This window comes from Protomyctophum parallelum (genome assembly GCF_964188405.1).
Source record: "Protomyctophum parallelum genome assembly, chromosome: 17".
Taxonomy (NCBI): Eukaryota; Metazoa; Chordata; class Actinopteri; order Myctophiformes; family Myctophidae; genus Protomyctophum; species Protomyctophum parallelum.
The window spans coordinates 36292994-36309700 of NC_139719.1; the positions used below are offsets into that span (position 1 = coordinate 36292994).

Consider the following 16707-nt stretch of genomic DNA (forward strand, 5'->3'; position numbering starts at 1 on the left):
GAGGTGCAAAATGTATGCTCTGTACATATTGTCCACAAATTGTAGTTAGCCCTGGCATCCAAATTTTGGGCTGGTTATTCTAAAAAAAAGAACATTATGAAAATAATAAAAATCACAGTGATGTACATTATCATGACGTAACATGTCGTAACATTGATTTGCTCAGACAGATTCTCATTTCATTATCAATGGGAATTTAATGTTTGTGTAGGACGAAAATTGCCGATTTGCTCGTCTCCATATGACGTAGATTCTCCATTCATTGTCAATGGCATTTAATGTTTGTGGTAGGACAACAATCTACACTATAGCTGAATATAAGAGACCTACAAGTTCACATGTAGATAATTTTCACATGGAAATAAGGCTCAAGTTTAAGTCTTTATTCATTGCTCCCTGGATCCCCCCCCCCCCCCCCCCTCTATTCAAAACAAGCTCATGTTCCATGCTGGATTGTTTGGATGAGAGAATAACAGTTACAGCAGCAGCCAGAATGTGGGAGGAGGCGGGAGGGAGTGCCCATTGTCACTGTGAAATGTGTCAGTGTTTACTTATGTCATTATACTGTACGTGTCAACATGTTGCTGCACAATGTCCACAGATGGTGGAGTAGTTGGGAACACTGTCCCTGAAACATCACATGCACCTGCTAGCCTGGGATCAGTCTCTGCCAAAGCCTTCCCCGTTGTTTCCCTCCCTGTACTCTGTCTTAATAAAGAAGCAAAATACAAATGGGAGAGGACAGGAAACATCCCTCGAATGTTCTTCTTACTGTGTGTCACCTCACCTGTTCCTGGCTGATCCAGTTACAGAGCAAATAACGTTATTTGACTGTGAACTTCACTTACCTTGGTCTGTCCAGCAGGGGGGCGGGAGTGTGCCGGGGTCACTGTCCCATTGGTCAGCTTCTGAGGAGGGGAGGATTCTGCACCATTGGTCACCGAAGGAGGAGGCGGAGGTGGTAGTGGGGGGGCCTGGGTGAGGAACTGAGAAAATATCACACTGGTTAGTTGTGCTAAAAAGAATGTATTCACCAGCTATTCTTTCATTATGGAAAACTCAATATATTGCCTGAGACTTTCTTAAACCATATGCAGTGTCAATGGAGCTTATCCATACCTGTGTGGGGGACATGTCTCCATTTTGGATAAGCATGGGACATGGAGACAGCTGAGGGACAGAGCCCAAGGGAGAGTCATGATTGGTCAGCTGGTCCGGTGACAGGGCATCGCTGCTATCCTCGTCCAATGAAGAGCTCTCTCCACCAGCTCCCTTTGGAGAATCTGTGAGAGGATGGAATTACTCAAATTTAGTATAGCAAATGGTAGCCCATGACCAGCCATATGAAACCAAAAATAACTCCAAAAGAAATACAGTAGTAAGGCTGCGGTTGGTAAGTTTGTCAACATCATTTGCTACTGGTGAATGGGATTCACCAGTAAAGGTAAATCCCAATCGCAATGTGCTAACAGAATGTACTAACAATGTACTAACAAAAGATGGACATTGTGTAATGATTGGCAAATGAACATGACTGTTATACAACTGCCACAGTGTTTCAAAAAATGTAGTAGATATTGTGACATTGTTAGAATGGTGCAACTTGACATAATCTTGAGCATCTGTTTACCCTACAGGTGTTGTTTTTAATGTATGTCTGTGTGCACACTGCGTTTCAACACATACGGTATACCCATGTATGAATTTTGCAACTGTGTGGTCAAGTGTTGCACAAACCAACAAAAAGATGCTTCAGTGCTCGAATATGTATGTATGAGTGTTAAATGGCTTTGTGCAAGTGCTATTTGCCCGTTTTTGAGAGTGCATTTGACACAGTTTTATGTTCTCCTACCCAGGAGTGAGTTCTGTAGTGAAGGCAAGACAGGCAAGATGTTTTTGTGAACCAGCTCGATGGGACCCGGCCTGTGTGATATCTTATCGTTGAGGTCATCGGCCAGCCGGGCTCTCTTCAGCTGCAACTGTTTCGCCTGCAGGGATGGCTCTGCGGACGTCTCTGCTCAGAAGAGACAGCAAGTCATCACATACACATTTACCACATAAAGGCCTTTTCAATACTTAAAAGTGCATTTCATAAAAAAGAAAAAAGAGTTTAGTTATTAAATGTGTGGCAATAATACCAATTAACTGAGTGAAAATAAAACAAAAACCACAAACTGTCAGCATTTCACAACGTTTGTCTAAATTATCCCCATTGGATGATCATACTTCAAATTAGGGATGCACCGAAAGGGAAACCGAATACCGAATATAGGAAACAGTTGGTCGAAAACTGAATACCGAATATCTGAATATGATTAAAATTATACATATTTTTTTCTTACCATTGCTGTCATGGTCGTACCTTAAAGCTACCTGATTAATGGCAAAATTTAACTTAAATAATAATCACTATTATGGATCCATAAAACATTTATTCAGCACTTTTGAATGCAGTAATTGCATACACTATTCGGTGATATATTTTCTGCCTATTCAGGCAGAAAACCGAATAGGCCGAAAATGCATTTTTCTGCGGCCGAATATTCGGTGCATCACTACTTCAAATCACTGCATCCTTCTCATTAAGGTAAGGCCTTCCAGTTTAAGGTAAGGCCTTCCAGTTTAAAAGACCTTTCACACATATTACGACAATGGCACAGGCCTGTGCTCTGGCATCCATTATTGCCATTGGCTTGAGCCACGCATCACACAAAACGCACACGCAGCGAGCTCCGTTCATCCCACAGAGACAGTTCTGCTTACCAAAGGTGGCCCACTGGGCACTCGCATTCCATGGCCTCCGGCTCCAAGCCAGGCAGCCATGCCTCTTATCCATTTGACATGGTATCTAGTGATGTATTGTAGTGATGTAGTCACTCTAGAACAGGGGTAACCAACCAGGGGTTCGCGAGCTACTGGTAGCTCGCGGGAACCTTTCAAGTCGATCCCGAAGTGTCAGACTGACGGGCAGCCAGCCACCACTGCCAATACACAGCAGAATGTCGTTCGCAAAAAAAGAGCAGATCTACAAGCTAACAACGTGTAGAGGCTCGATGCATTTCAGCTTGAAGATCTGTTCCCCTTGCTTCCACCGCACCGCCCTCGGCCCTCCCCCTTTTAGCACTCTGTGCTCATGTGCTGTGTGTCTGTTGTTCCCCTCGCAGGCAGCACACAGAGCATCAGAGTGAACGCAGCATGATAGCGTCCCCGACACGTTGAATATTATTCAATATTATTATTTGTAAAGTTCGAACGCCAACTTTTAACACTGCACGGCTGCACGCACAAATAAAGAGTGCACTCGGCACTCGCACATGACGGATTATTATCGATCAAAACAATCCTTAGCGTCGCTTACAAAAGCATGTGTTGCACAGCATGAATGATAAGTAATCACCGACCTGGCTGGATAAATATCACTATGACAAAGTGTCAAAATGTTTAGTGCCGCTGTCAAAACATGACACAGTGAGAGTTGAAGATTCTAACTATTGAACAAGAAAGCCACAGTTTTGAAGGAAGTGGGTCCTAGACAGGGCTTGACGCTTAGCTCATGGATGCATGGATGATAGACAGACTATCCGTTTTTATCCTGCTGTTCTATCATGTGATATTCGATGCAGGGCAAGATGCTCGATTGTGAATTAAATTGTAACATTCTCCTTGGCTTTGACTGCTTCAGACAGAACATCTGACACACAGCTACGGTAGACTATTAATTTACTAAGCTGTTAACTTACTTGGCTGCCTACCGTTGCTCGTTAATCAGGTCACACAATGGATGGACCACTGATATTTATCCAGCCAGGTCGGTGATTACTTATCATTCATGCTGTGCAACACATGCTTTTGTAAGCGACGCTAAGGATTGTTTTGATCGATAATAATCCGTCATGTGCGTGCGCGAGTGCACTCTTTATTTGTGCGTGCAGCCGTGCACAGTGTTTCTCCCACGTTTGGTTAAAAGTTGGCGTTCGAACTTTACAAATAAGTTTAGTATTCAACGTGTCGGGGACGCTACCATGAACTCGTATGACTGACTCACATCTTAATGACACCCTCAGACTGGCAATCACTAAATATGAACCAGATTTCAAAACACTTGCAGATAAAGTGCAGTCACAGCAGTCTCATTAAAGGTGGGCTGACCCTGAGAGTATGTCACCATATCTGTGCAAATATATATGGTCATGTTATGCCTGTCATTTGAACATCTGCCAATGTCAATATTCATTGAAATGAGAAACAAAATATTGTGCTGTAAAAGCAATTCATGTCCTTTGCATTTTGTTTTATTTAAAAAAAAACCTCAACAAAGAAGTTTATTTGTATTTTTGTCCTAATATTTTTTATTTCTAATACATTTGTCTTAATATTATTTGACATTGATAATATAATTTACTATAAGTTTTTATTCTTATTTAAGCTTTAGTCTTTGTGTGGATGTGTGCACATGCATTGAGCCTGTCAGAAATAGCAAAAGAACAAGTGTTTTTTCTAACACGTTTTAGTGGTAGATCTTGGCTTACAATTGGGAATAAAATGGGCTCTTGGGCTTGAAAAGGTTGGTTACCACTGCTCTAGAAGTTTTGGAAACGGACTAACGGTGGTCGCAGCGCAAACCACATTCTGTGAGAAAGGCCCATAGAGGTGGTCGCAGCGCAAACCACATTCTGTGAGAAAGGCCCATAGAGTTAAGAGTGTAATTCCCTAGCTGCCCTGAGGGAGGCACTGTGTGAACCTGACACTCACCCTCCAGGATGTGCATCCTGACGAGCTCCGAGCGCTCAGGACGACTCCTGATCTTCCTCTTCAGGTAGTCTTCCGTCTGAGGACGGAGGTGGTCAGGGGGTTAGGAAGGTTACAGCCATCACAGCTTGCATGAAAATCACTGAATCAAAACGCAACATTGAGCATAACAATAACATTAAATATTCAGGGCATGTGCCTGTGCGGGAACGTTTGGCATTTGCACAGACGTCGGCTGAAGAATGTCTGAGACATGGGGAGGAAAGACAGATGGAGGAGGAATAGGGAGCAACGAGGAGGGAATAAGAGTCATGAGAGGACATAACAGGATAAAGGCCAGATGGAAGAATAAGGGTTAGAAAAACGTGACATCAGAGGTGGAATGCAGAGGACATTAGAGGTGGGTTTGCATTTCAGAGACATATCAGTTGACATCACATACATCCTGCAACACGTTGTCAATGTCAATTTAGTAGAGACAAATGGCTATAGTAAAATATGATATTCTGATGGCAATTACAAATCATGATTTGGGGAAGGAAATTTATTTTGTTGCACCTTTTAACAAGTTGGCAATCGATTTATCATTGATATGAAATGAAATGTGGATAAATAAATGCTGCAATATCGCTTTAGTTCAAATAACTTCTATTTGATTGCAACCATTTATGCAAACCTAGTATGTTTTCATGAATGATATGCATCGTGCTACATTTCTAAACACTCACCCTGGCTCTCTCCAGACTTCTCCTCTGCTCGTGAAAGGCTGCCGGGCTCTTCAGTGCTGTAATGACGGACGACACAATAAAAAGACAAGAGAGAGATGATGATAAGCAGCTTGTATGGAGAGTTTAATGCAGTGGTTCCCAAACATTTTAGCCTGTGACCCAAAAGAGAAACCAGATGTTTGCCCGGGACCCAAACTAGTGCAGATCTACAAGCTCTCTGGTGGTGAAAAACCAATCACACACTCCGATGTGCCAGAGTTAGGTTGAGTCGGAGGCACCAGTGTGTGAACGTCTTTCATTAGCATAATGGTTTACATTTCTGTCTAATACAGTATTCATTAAATACATGAATTTTATGTTCAATACTGTTCACATTAGTCACTTAGGTTCACAACGTGTCACATCACTTTGCAACACGCTGTGAGCTTGTATAACTGCCATTTTGGAAATAATGAAAAGAAAATAGGGCTCAAGTGGTTACCGGTAAGTCTCCTCTTGAAACTTGTTATCGGTTATGTCATTGAGAATCAGACTAGAAAACTAGAAAAACATACTGCTACTAATGGTACTGATAACAGACAAACATACATGCATATTATATAGACATAGCATTCTAAAGTGTATATTTATAGTTTCATTGTACAAATATTCTACTGTTAGATGGATGTTAGGTTCTTAGCTTAATTATGATCCTTGATGACGATTTCTATTAATTTTATGTATTAACATGTGTTGTTCTTGCTTACTGTAAATCGCTCTGGATTAAGAGCATCTGCTAAATGCCTTAATTGTAAATTGATGATACAAGGACAAGCAGACAGCAGATGAAGTCTTAAACTCTGATACAGGGAGTCAGGGTGGGAGGGATGACAGAGAGACACCCAGTCTTCATGAGATCTTATAAGGGGAGCAGGTGAGGAAAGAGACACTGATGGATAGATACTGTCAGCAGGAAGGAACATTTCACAACATCAAGCACCCATGAGTGACTTGTGATTTGTCTTCCGAAACCATGAACTATAGCATGTCGTTTTTTCTGTCGGGGCACTGGGGGGGGGGGGGGGGGGGGGGGGCACTGGGGGGGACACTGGGAGGGCACTGGGGGGACAGACTATAGTATGCCTTCCGAAACCATGAACTATAGCATGTCGTTTTTTCTGTCGGGGCACTGGGGGTGGGGGGCACTGGGGGGACACTGGGAGGGCACTGGGGGGACAGACTATAGTATGCCTTCCGAAACCATGAATTATAGCATGTCGTTTTTTCATGATTTTAATTTTTTGCTACATGCTGAGGCGCGTGTGTGTGTGTGTGTGTGCGTGCGTGTGTGTGTGTGTGTGTTACATCTTGAATGGCTGATATGCATACAAAGGAATGTACATAGCACGCCATGATGGAATAGTGGAAGGACAAAATTTCAAAATATCATGCATCCTCAGTGAGAATGTACAAACATTCCTGTGTCATTCCATCCATGTTTCAACTCTGTGATAACCCAGACACCTTTACATCAGATATTGTTGGGGTTGATGTAGAGTACCGGGAAGTGTCTGTATCAGAAATAGCCTGCACCTTTGACCCTAGCCTAGATGAAGGCTTTATGACCAAGGCTTAAATACCCTTAAATACCAACCACTTCTACACACCATCTGAGAGATGGGCAACAGGTGCAGACTATATTTTTTAAATATTTGGCAGCCTAGGGCATACCCACAGACTGGTTGTTAGAGGGTTCCAACAACTTGGGATGCCCAAAAAGGAGGCAAAAAGGGTGTGTGTGTGTGTGTGTGTGTGTGTGTGTGTGCGCGTGTGTGCACGCTCGCACATGCATGCATGGGAGCATAGGTGAGTTATTGTGTTTTCTTTGGCCTACCTTTTGTTTATTTTGCAGTGAGATAAGCCCTAATGTTTGCTTTTAAATTAAAATCACACCTGCACAAATACTGAATCCATTTCTCCTTCCCATCTTCTGTTATCACAGGGTTTATCACTTCTGTTTTTAGTCACTATATACACACATTCTTTATGGAAGAAGTGGAGCTGAGAAAAATAAATAATTTGCGTTTCAAGCTCCACTGAGGGATACATCTGGGTTCCTGTATGTCATACGGTCAGCTCTGATGAAGAGCGGGTAGGCTCAGAAACAACTCTTCTCATATGGTCTGATTACAGCGAAAAAACTAATTCTGACACACTGGAAGAAGGAGGAGGCTCCTGCATTTAAGCACTGGTTAAATGAAATGACTAGTACACTTCATCTTGAGAGAATAAGGTATTTCCTGAGAAACAGGGAGAGCCAGTTTGATAAGGTTTGGCTGCCCCTTGTCCATTACCTGAGTAGAAACGATTAATCGACAGGATACCATTGATAAGGTTGACTGTACGCCATTTTCTTTTCAGATGTTTTCCATGAGCTTTCTATCATCTTATTATAGTATGCAGTGTCACTGAGCAGTATGGGTGGGATGGTTAAGGGATTTCTTTCCTTTTTTGTCTTGTTTATTTTTTCTTTAATTTTGTTTCATAAAAAAAGTATTTCATATCATAATGTTTGTAATAATTTATAATCTGTTCAATAAAAACATATTTGACAAAAAAAAAGAAGAGCGGGTAGGCTCCAAATGTCACGTCCAATGATGGTGTAAACTGTAAAGGAACCAATAATACATTGTTAAGCTTTGGAGCATGACCCAGTGTGCCGACCTAATTATTTTTAGACGGTCATTATAGACCATTAAAGACACAAAACAAACAGAAAAGTGAGGGCCCTTCTGCATGCGTCAGATCAGAACATGTACAGTACAGCAAAATGTACTGTAATGTCACGATTACAAAATTAAGTTGACGATTAATTGTCACAAAAAAAAGTTTTTGGTATTGAACATTGGAACATAAGAATCAATCAATCAATACACTTTTAGACTTCGTAAAGACTTTGCAGATAATACAAAGAAATTACATATTTCATAATTTTGTAGATCTGCTGTAGATTTCAATTTTTATTAAAAATTTTAATCAACATAAAATCGACAGTTGAAACCAAGGACTATTAAAAAAGAACACGAAGCGAAGACTCCATCCGGTGGACTCCATGTTGCTCACTGGAAGGAAAGAAACATGCGCAATTGAGACCAAGGAAGCTGAATGCGGAAGTGTTTGATACATATAGCCCATTGCGCATGTTTCTTTCTTTCCAGGGAGCAACATGGTGTCCACCGTACGGTCTTCGCTTCCTAACCGCTTTTGATTAACCTTGGTTGAAACCCAGACTCCCCCAGAGTTAATGTCGAAGTGTCCTTGAGCAATACTCTGAACCGCTAATTGCTCCCAATGTGCAGGTTGGTGCCTTGCAAGGTTTCCTCTGCCATCGGTGTATGAATGTGTGTGTGAATGCCTGAATGGGTGAATGTAATGCACAATCTATGTAAAGCGATTTGGATAAAAGCGCAATATAAATGCACCATTTAGAAAAAGGGGCTCGTTATGCTTGTAGCATATTCAGTCAGCATTATGTTTTGACTGTGTGATAGTCTGCCTGTCTGTGTATGACCTGAGATTCTAGCAGCAGTAGAACCTGCGATAGGGGAGTGTGAGAGTCTATGTCATGATGACCTCTCATCCAAGCCCACTGACGTCTTCCACTCTCTTCGGATTTGGGTCATGCCCCCAAGACTATTCACTACAAATACAGCCATTGTTCAGAAGTCCAAATTCGTACCACATGCCTAATAAAACATGCTGATATGTCATCCTCCTCGTGCCCTTTATGGACAGCTGTAGCGATGCAGCAATTTGGCAGCATTACAGGATAACTGTACAGTACAGTAGGGTGACTTGACTTCTACCATGGCTACCACTAAAGAGCATCGCAGTCCAGCCCCTGACGAGTGTCTGTTGTCATGATTTGTCACGATCCGAGTTGGCTTTGACTGATGCTTACAGGTCTTTAAATAAATACTTTATGAAACGTCACTGGGAAAAATTAATTGGAAATTGTCTTCCGGGGCGCTCTGCGTCATGAAAGGGGCCGGGACTGCGACGCCTCTATAGGAGCAATAGGAGTACCTAACAATTGGTATTTATTAGGTGATTTTTATTTAGCTGCGAAATAAAGTGTGAACAAAATGCGAATAGGCCAGAAAACTCGTAACAGCGGCCAGTGGAAACCCCGTCCTCCCGTTGGTATGGTATGCTCCATTGCCCCAGCAGCAGCTTCGGGGAAGTTGTAAGGCTAGGATCGAGGCTACTGTACTGTACATGTTTACGCTCCGGGTCGAGTTAAATAATATACAGTCACACCAGAATGCACACTGCTGTGCTGTCTCGTGTCTCATCACAACTGACGTGCTTCGACACGAGAAGTGTCAAAGCGTTAGCAACAAGTTAGGCTAACAACACCAGCCATGGTGTCTGATTCAACTTCACTTCATCTCCGCCTGTAAGATATCGTAATTTGTTATTGACAACGTGAACGTGCAGTCACGTTCTTCTTCTTACCCCGACGCTGCAATAACAGGCAGCGAGACAAGCTCTTGCGTCGCGAATGGAACTGCAAAAATGTTTCACAGCCTAGACTCCTCTTGCTCTCTAAATGAGTGTAGTTCATATGATCTTTACAGACCAATGCATAATAAATAATAAAGACAAGGGCCTTCACAGTTAAATAGGCTTGGCTGTGCTCTGGGGCAATAGCCAAAACAAGGGCTGTTTGTAAAGCCTTCTGCTAGGACAGAGACATCTGTGGTAATCTTTTACAAAGTCCTCCGTCTCTCTCCATCACACATTTTGTCGCCATTCCTTCTAGTGTCTCTCTCCCGCTCTATCCCTGTCTCTTTGCATTTTAACTTCATCACACATGAGTTTCTCTCCGTCTTTTCCCTTAATCGACAAACCTTTCTGTCAGTTGCAAAGCAGAATGCAGGCCCACACAACTATAACAATACACTCAAATGGATTCACACTGTAAGCTCATTTTAAGTTAATGACAAAGGCAGGATTAAATACCTAACCACATACTTATCTATTACGCCTAATTTACTCTAAGTACACTACTAATAGGCTGCAAATTATTCTTTGTTTGTAACCCTGTGAGAACTTGTGGAAAAATATCTTTGGGTCCTGACCCACTGCTTGAGAAACGGTGCATCTATACAGTACCAAAATAGTTGAAATAAGGAGAAACATTTTCTTTAACTAGCAACTCCTCTACAACCAAATCACAAAGCACAATAGGGTTACCCAGTACAAACATGCCCTTGACCGTCTGAATATCTTCCATTCTTTCATAGCTAGCCCATTCTTTTAGGCAAGTGGCCAAGTCTGTGGCTGATGAACCAATTTGCTCAACCTCAGTGGGAAATTTCCACCAGCTAGCAAATTAGCAAGGCTGTGGTTGGTGAGTAGGTCTTCACTACTACATTTTGGCAAAATAATCGGCCATTGTTTTGAAAACCTTCTCATTCTGTCCCCAACTACGGTCTACATCTGCAACAGACACAGTACAATTACTAAAACGGAATGAGACCCGACACTGCTTCTTGTCTTCAGTCTAGCAGAACCCTGAAACAGGAAGTACATACTGGAGAGGAGGAAGCTACAGTAGCTGCCTTGTTTGATAACACAAAGTGACATACAGACTTACAGAGGACACGAGTGAGCGAGCGACACACACACACACAGACACACACACACACACACACACGGATCTGAAGCCGATATTCCTACAGCTTCACAATCGCAATACCGTTCACTGGCCTGTTTTTGGTATAATTATATTAATGAGACAGTTGTGGCCATGGATGGCATGTCCTGTAAGTTGTAACATATCTCTAATACACACTGTAACCATCCCTCATGTGATGGTCCTGCTGTTGCAACTTGTATTGTAAATATGTAGTTGGCAGGTAAACTGAGGTACTAGGCTCTGTGATCTGTAAGTCCAGAGTTACAAAAGGATAAATTAACACACTTTACTGTATGGTCCATTTCTTCTACCCTATTCATCCCTATGGTCAACATGTTAGGCTGAAGACGTAAGAGAGCGTGCAGTGTGTGTGTCTGCATGCAATGTGAACAACGCATTCCCAATTCAGCTCGTCATCAGTCATGTCTGACAGTGAAAGCAGAGACACGATCAAAGAGAGAGACTTACGTGGCATGATCCCTTGGCTGACCAGTTCCTCACGCGTGCGTCTCTGCTGAAGTTTGAGCTGGAGCACTGCATGGGGAGAAACAGGACGGGTGGCAGGGGAAAGACAAGGGAGACCAGGGTCAGTGGACGACGTTCAGCAAAAGACAAACGGTGGCAGCAAAGTAACATTTCCAGGTTTCTTGCTCCCCCCCCACCCTGCACCATCGTCCTATTGTATGTCTAGTCTACTAGTAGTCCATCCACATGAGAGTCTCCAGATTAATGTAAATAAACACACTGCAGGGACGGTGTTGGGCTGAGAAGAAGTAGACCTGGTCTTTCTCTCTCTCCCTCTCACTCAAATACTTCCTCCTTTGGTTCTTCTCTTCTTCCCCTCTTTTTTTTAAATGCTACAGAGGGTGTGAGCTGTGTAGCAGACACTTCCTGTTTCAAAACACCTTTTTTCAGTGCCATGTGTCAACATGCTGTGCCAAGTCTCTCTTTGTATGTGTGTGTACATGAAGACACTCTTCAAAGAGCTGAGAAAGAAAGTGAGGGATGGGAAGGGAAGGGAAAGAAATTAAAAAAGGAGTCACTGAGAAAGTAAACAATATTAGAGAGAGACCCGTCAGCTTTGAGCTAGAGTGGAAAAGGAAGTGGGCCCTGTTGCGCTGACATTTCAATACAGGAAGTAGTGGTTACATAACTGGAAGGCTGCGCGTGGATATGGTACAGTATCTAATATCTGCAGTTCTATAACACATAATGCCGTTTGGTGGAAGCACTCATCCAAGTGCCTTACATTACTGTAACTGCATGTATATTTAGCATGGTATGGGTGGCCCCAGTGGGAATGGAATCCCTAACCTTCCATATGGTTTCTTTGAGCCATGCTAAACACATTAGGATTGCATGATTTTATGAAATGTGACAGTCTCAGTGCAACACCATCAGGGTTTAGTGAAGTATAGCCATTTATTGAGGTTTCATGACATTCATTGATTTATTTGAGGTTTTATGACCTCAATTACACCCAACAAACCTGAACTTTCAGTGGATTTTCTGTGGTTTGGGGTTTTCTCTGTGTTCTGAAGCCTTTTGAGCCACAATGAAAACAGTGACATCTGCTGGCAAATCCCATTGACATATGGGATTTGCAGGCGGTGACATCACAGTTAGCAGGAAAATCACAGCACTTGTTTGAGCCAGAAAACCCCAGACCACAGAAAATCTACTGCATGTTAAAAGTTCAGGTTTTTTGGGTGCAATTAAGCCTCAGAAGACCAAAAAAAATGACATAACATACAGTACACACTGAGCCAGAGCACATTGAAATGTATAGACACCACCAGTCTTCTTGGTGACCACATACTTGCATCGTGCTTATTAGCAATAGCACAAGTCCTACTTTCTATTTGAAAACATGAACACACGATACATGCTCATGAGAAACCTCTTTCACAGAAGTTGACCTCATGGGAAACCTATTTCACAGAAGTTGACAAAAAAAGGAGAAAATAGCCTGTTAGTTTTGAAAATTGCTAAAAAACATTGGTGCCTGGGCCGCAATCCAGGCACATAAGCGGCCTGGCAGTGCATCGCAAGTTCGAGTCCCGTTCCAGACGATTTTTGCTGCATGTCTCTCCCCATCTCACTCTCCCCGTTTCCTATCTACACAGAAATCTATAAATAAAGGCAGAAAAGCCCTCCCCCAAATAAATAAACAAGCAATCAAAGGTCACACTTCTAACTTCAGAGCGGAGGCTCTTATTTAACTGCACCAGCTGTACCCATGAATGAGCATGAATATGCGTTGTGTGTGCATGTGTGTGAGTGTGTGTATGTGTGCATGCGTGACTGTTGTTTATGATGATATTTGCATGCACATGGCTGTGGTGTCTGTGGTTCTTTTCATGTGGTTGTGTTTATTCAACAGTGGATCTTCACCCTACATGTCCCTGTCCCCTGGGACAGGGTCAAGTCCTGCCATTTTGATGCCAAGGCGCCGCACCTGTTTCTTCCCAACAGCGCTATGACATCATGCAGCATGCTACAGTGAACTAGCTGGCATTAGTTCACTGTCCTGGCAAGGGCATCTGTAGGCTCTTGCTTTGCTTTTAAGATAAACAAGCAACTAATGCTAGAGAGACTCACAGATAGCAGGGCATGTCAGTGCTCTGTGGCCTAGTTTTTGAGTGGTGCAACCACTCCAAGGAACAGCAATGTCCGTGTCCGCCTATGTGTTGTTCACCTATGTATGTGTTGGTTAATGAGCACCAGTAGGGGCGCTGTTGTGCCAGAAACAGAGAGAGACAGTGCTGCACTGTTGCCTGCTAATATGTATGTGTGTGTGTGTGTGTGTGTGTGTGTGTGTGTGTGTGTGTGTGTGTGTGAGTGAGTGAGTGAGTGAGTGAGTGAGTGAGTGAGTGAGTGAGTGAGTGAGTGAGTGAGTGAGTGAGTGAGTGAGTGAGAGAGAGAGAGAGAGAGAGAGAGAGAGAGAGAGAGAGAGAGAGAGGGGGGGGGGGGGGAGAGAGAGAGAGAGAGAGAGAGAGAGAGAGAGAGAGAGAGAGAGAGAGAGAGAGAGAGAGAGAGAGGGGGGGGGGGGTGGAGAGAGAGAGAGAGAGAGAGAGAGAGAGAGAGAGAGAGAGAGAGAGAGAGAGAGAGAGAGAGAGAGAGAGAGAGAGAGAGAGAGAGAGAGAGAGGGGGGGGGGGGGGGGAGAGAGGGGTGTTGCACCACTCGTTTCACACGGGTGTGATTTTTAATAGTCTGTGCTGTGTACAAAAAGGGTTCGATCCCAGTGAAAGCTAGGAAATCGAATAATGTCTGTTCCTACAAGGAAATAATAGCACAACTTCCCATTCAGATTAGCTGGAGAAGACCTCCTTTCAATGTCTTAACATGTCAGTCTGCACCAGATTCAGGCCCTACAAGTCACATTTGTATTAATAAGCTGGACACAAACAGCCTGCAATACCAAGAGATTCATTTCACCCTCTGCGATGTAGCGAACAGAAATATGTGCGCACTACAACCTTGCACGCACACTACAACCTTGCATGCATACTTTCCCACTGCACACAGCCATAAACACGAACGCCAAGCACACACTTGACCGTGCCTGGGCACAGTGCAGGATAAGATGCCTCAGCACGTCTTACAGGGAAGCAGTTTATTCATGGAATAGAATGTTGCACGTTCCTCTGTAGCGCTGTCGCATCAACTCATTCACACAGTTTCAGTCAGGCCACTGAATTATTCCTCACCCTTCTTTTTGAAAGTCGCTAACTTACTTTAAAATAAATCTACTGTATGTACATGTCATTTTTACACTACATTCCTCATTTTCTCTAGGAGGGAGAGGACTATGATATGATATATGAACTTTATTTGTATAGCGCTTTTCAAAACATAGTTCCAAAGTGCTGCACAAAATTAAAAAACTGAGACTAAAAGAGATTAAAAACAAGAAAAAACAGACAGTAACAAAATTATAATGGCACACAAAACAATAGCAAGCATGTATGTACAAATTGGCTAATTAAGTAGTTAAAGAATACTCTGCATAAAGGTGGGTTTTCAGACGAGACTTAAAAATGGGGACGGACGGGGCTACCCTAATGTGCACTGGCAATGCATTCCACAGTTTGGGAGCTTGAGCGGAAAAAGCCTGGTTACCCCGGGTAACTAAGTTTGTACGAGGGACAGCCAGGAGAGCCTTATCCGAGGATCTGAGGGTACGCACGGAGTTGGGGAGGGATAACATCTCACGGATGTCAATAGGGGCCAGCCCATTTAGGGCTTTGAACGTGATTAAAATAATCTTAAAATCACATCTGGTGCTCACTGGCAGCCAGTGCAGATCTGCTAGTATTGGTGTGATATGGTCCCGTTTCTTAGTGTTTGTCAGTAGTCGAGCGGCAGAGTTTTGTATGAGTTGTAGACGGTAAGTAATTGTCTTTGGAAGGCCAGAGTATAACTATCAATTTAACCTGGCAGGTCAGAATAACAGCAACGCTGTCATGCGATGTGGGAAGATTGTCTGCACTGCAGGCCTTCAAAAACGATATCTGAAAACTATCTTACAACTAAACCTGTATATTCAGGTATGTGTGCTTGTATAGCTTTAGCATAACGTTAGCAAGTGATGCAATGTTGTGCTACCATATAATACGTTCCAAAGTGGCCAGACACAGAGCTCCTCGGCTTTCGCTGGCCGGTGGTTGTAGATCTTCAGATTTTCAGCTTAAAACGGCGATAGGTGGGTCGTATGGAGGACGTCTTGTTGGATCCGGGCTGGCAAGGCGCATTAAATGGCATGGAAAATGGCCTCCTGCGCCGTTACCATAGTCATAATTGACATTTGTATGTCACAAGAACCACCCGTGTGTCTCAGTGAATATCGTGTGGCGGAAACGGCACTTCCGCATAATGTCACGGTTGATGACTTTGCCACCTGAACTGCCACACGATATGTGAGCTCCATGGGCACAAATATGTGGGCATGGAATTCTCCCAAATGTAGAGATTTGTTCTTGTTGCGTTCTTTTTGCAGTTTATTTTATTTATTTATTTTATTTAACCTTTATTTAACCAGTAAAATCACATTGAGAGTGAGACCACAGTCTCCTTTACGAGTGCCAGTGCGGCCAAGAGAAGAGGCAAATAAATGTTACACAGCTCTGCCAGTAACAACAAATACAGGACATGACAAAGACAAACATATGACATCCGTTTAGAGTGTACATATGATGACACAACATGTTGGTGCAATGTGAAGGCATCTATGTTAACCTGCTTATGTCCAAGTAATCAATAAATAATTAAAAATGGATCCATGAAGACCTGGTGTTATATGGTCATTTGTTATAAAGCTGCTAAAGAAATCTGCTGCGTTGAACCTACTTTCCTTGGTCTGTCAACCTCACCTGGATATGTCGCCTATTCTGATACTGTAAGACTACACTAGTACCAACAACACGCTACAATGCTTAAACGTTTAAATGCACTAACAAAGAATAAAGGAGATTATTTATTTTATTCCAGGTTTAGGGCAGTTTGGGTGAAACTAGGCCAAGGAAAGGATAGAAAGGGAAGATAGG

General features: G+C 42.9%; 1 protein-coding gene across 4 annotated transcripts in view; it reads right to left on the reverse strand.

Moving 5' to 3' along the window:
* mrtfab (myocardin related transcription factor Ab) overlaps window positions 1-16707 on the reverse strand; it is a 60850-nt gene that overhangs the window by 11219 nt on the left and 32924 nt on the right. For all 4 annotated transcript variants that reach the window (XM_083787202.1, XM_083787204.1, XM_083787203.1 and 1 more), the window contains 6 exons: window positions 11629-11694; window positions 5478-5533; window positions 4753-4828; window positions 1853-2014; window positions 1120-1283; window positions 849-986 (listed from right to left, as the gene is read on the reverse strand). In XM_083787202.1, the coding sequence (XP_083643328.1) occupies window positions 849-986; window positions 1120-1283; window positions 1853-2014; window positions 4753-4828; window positions 5478-5533; window positions 11629-11694 (662 nt within the window). The remainder of the gene's footprint in view (window positions 1-848; window positions 987-1119; window positions 1284-1852; window positions 2015-4752; window positions 4829-5477; window positions 5534-11628; window positions 11695-16707) is intronic.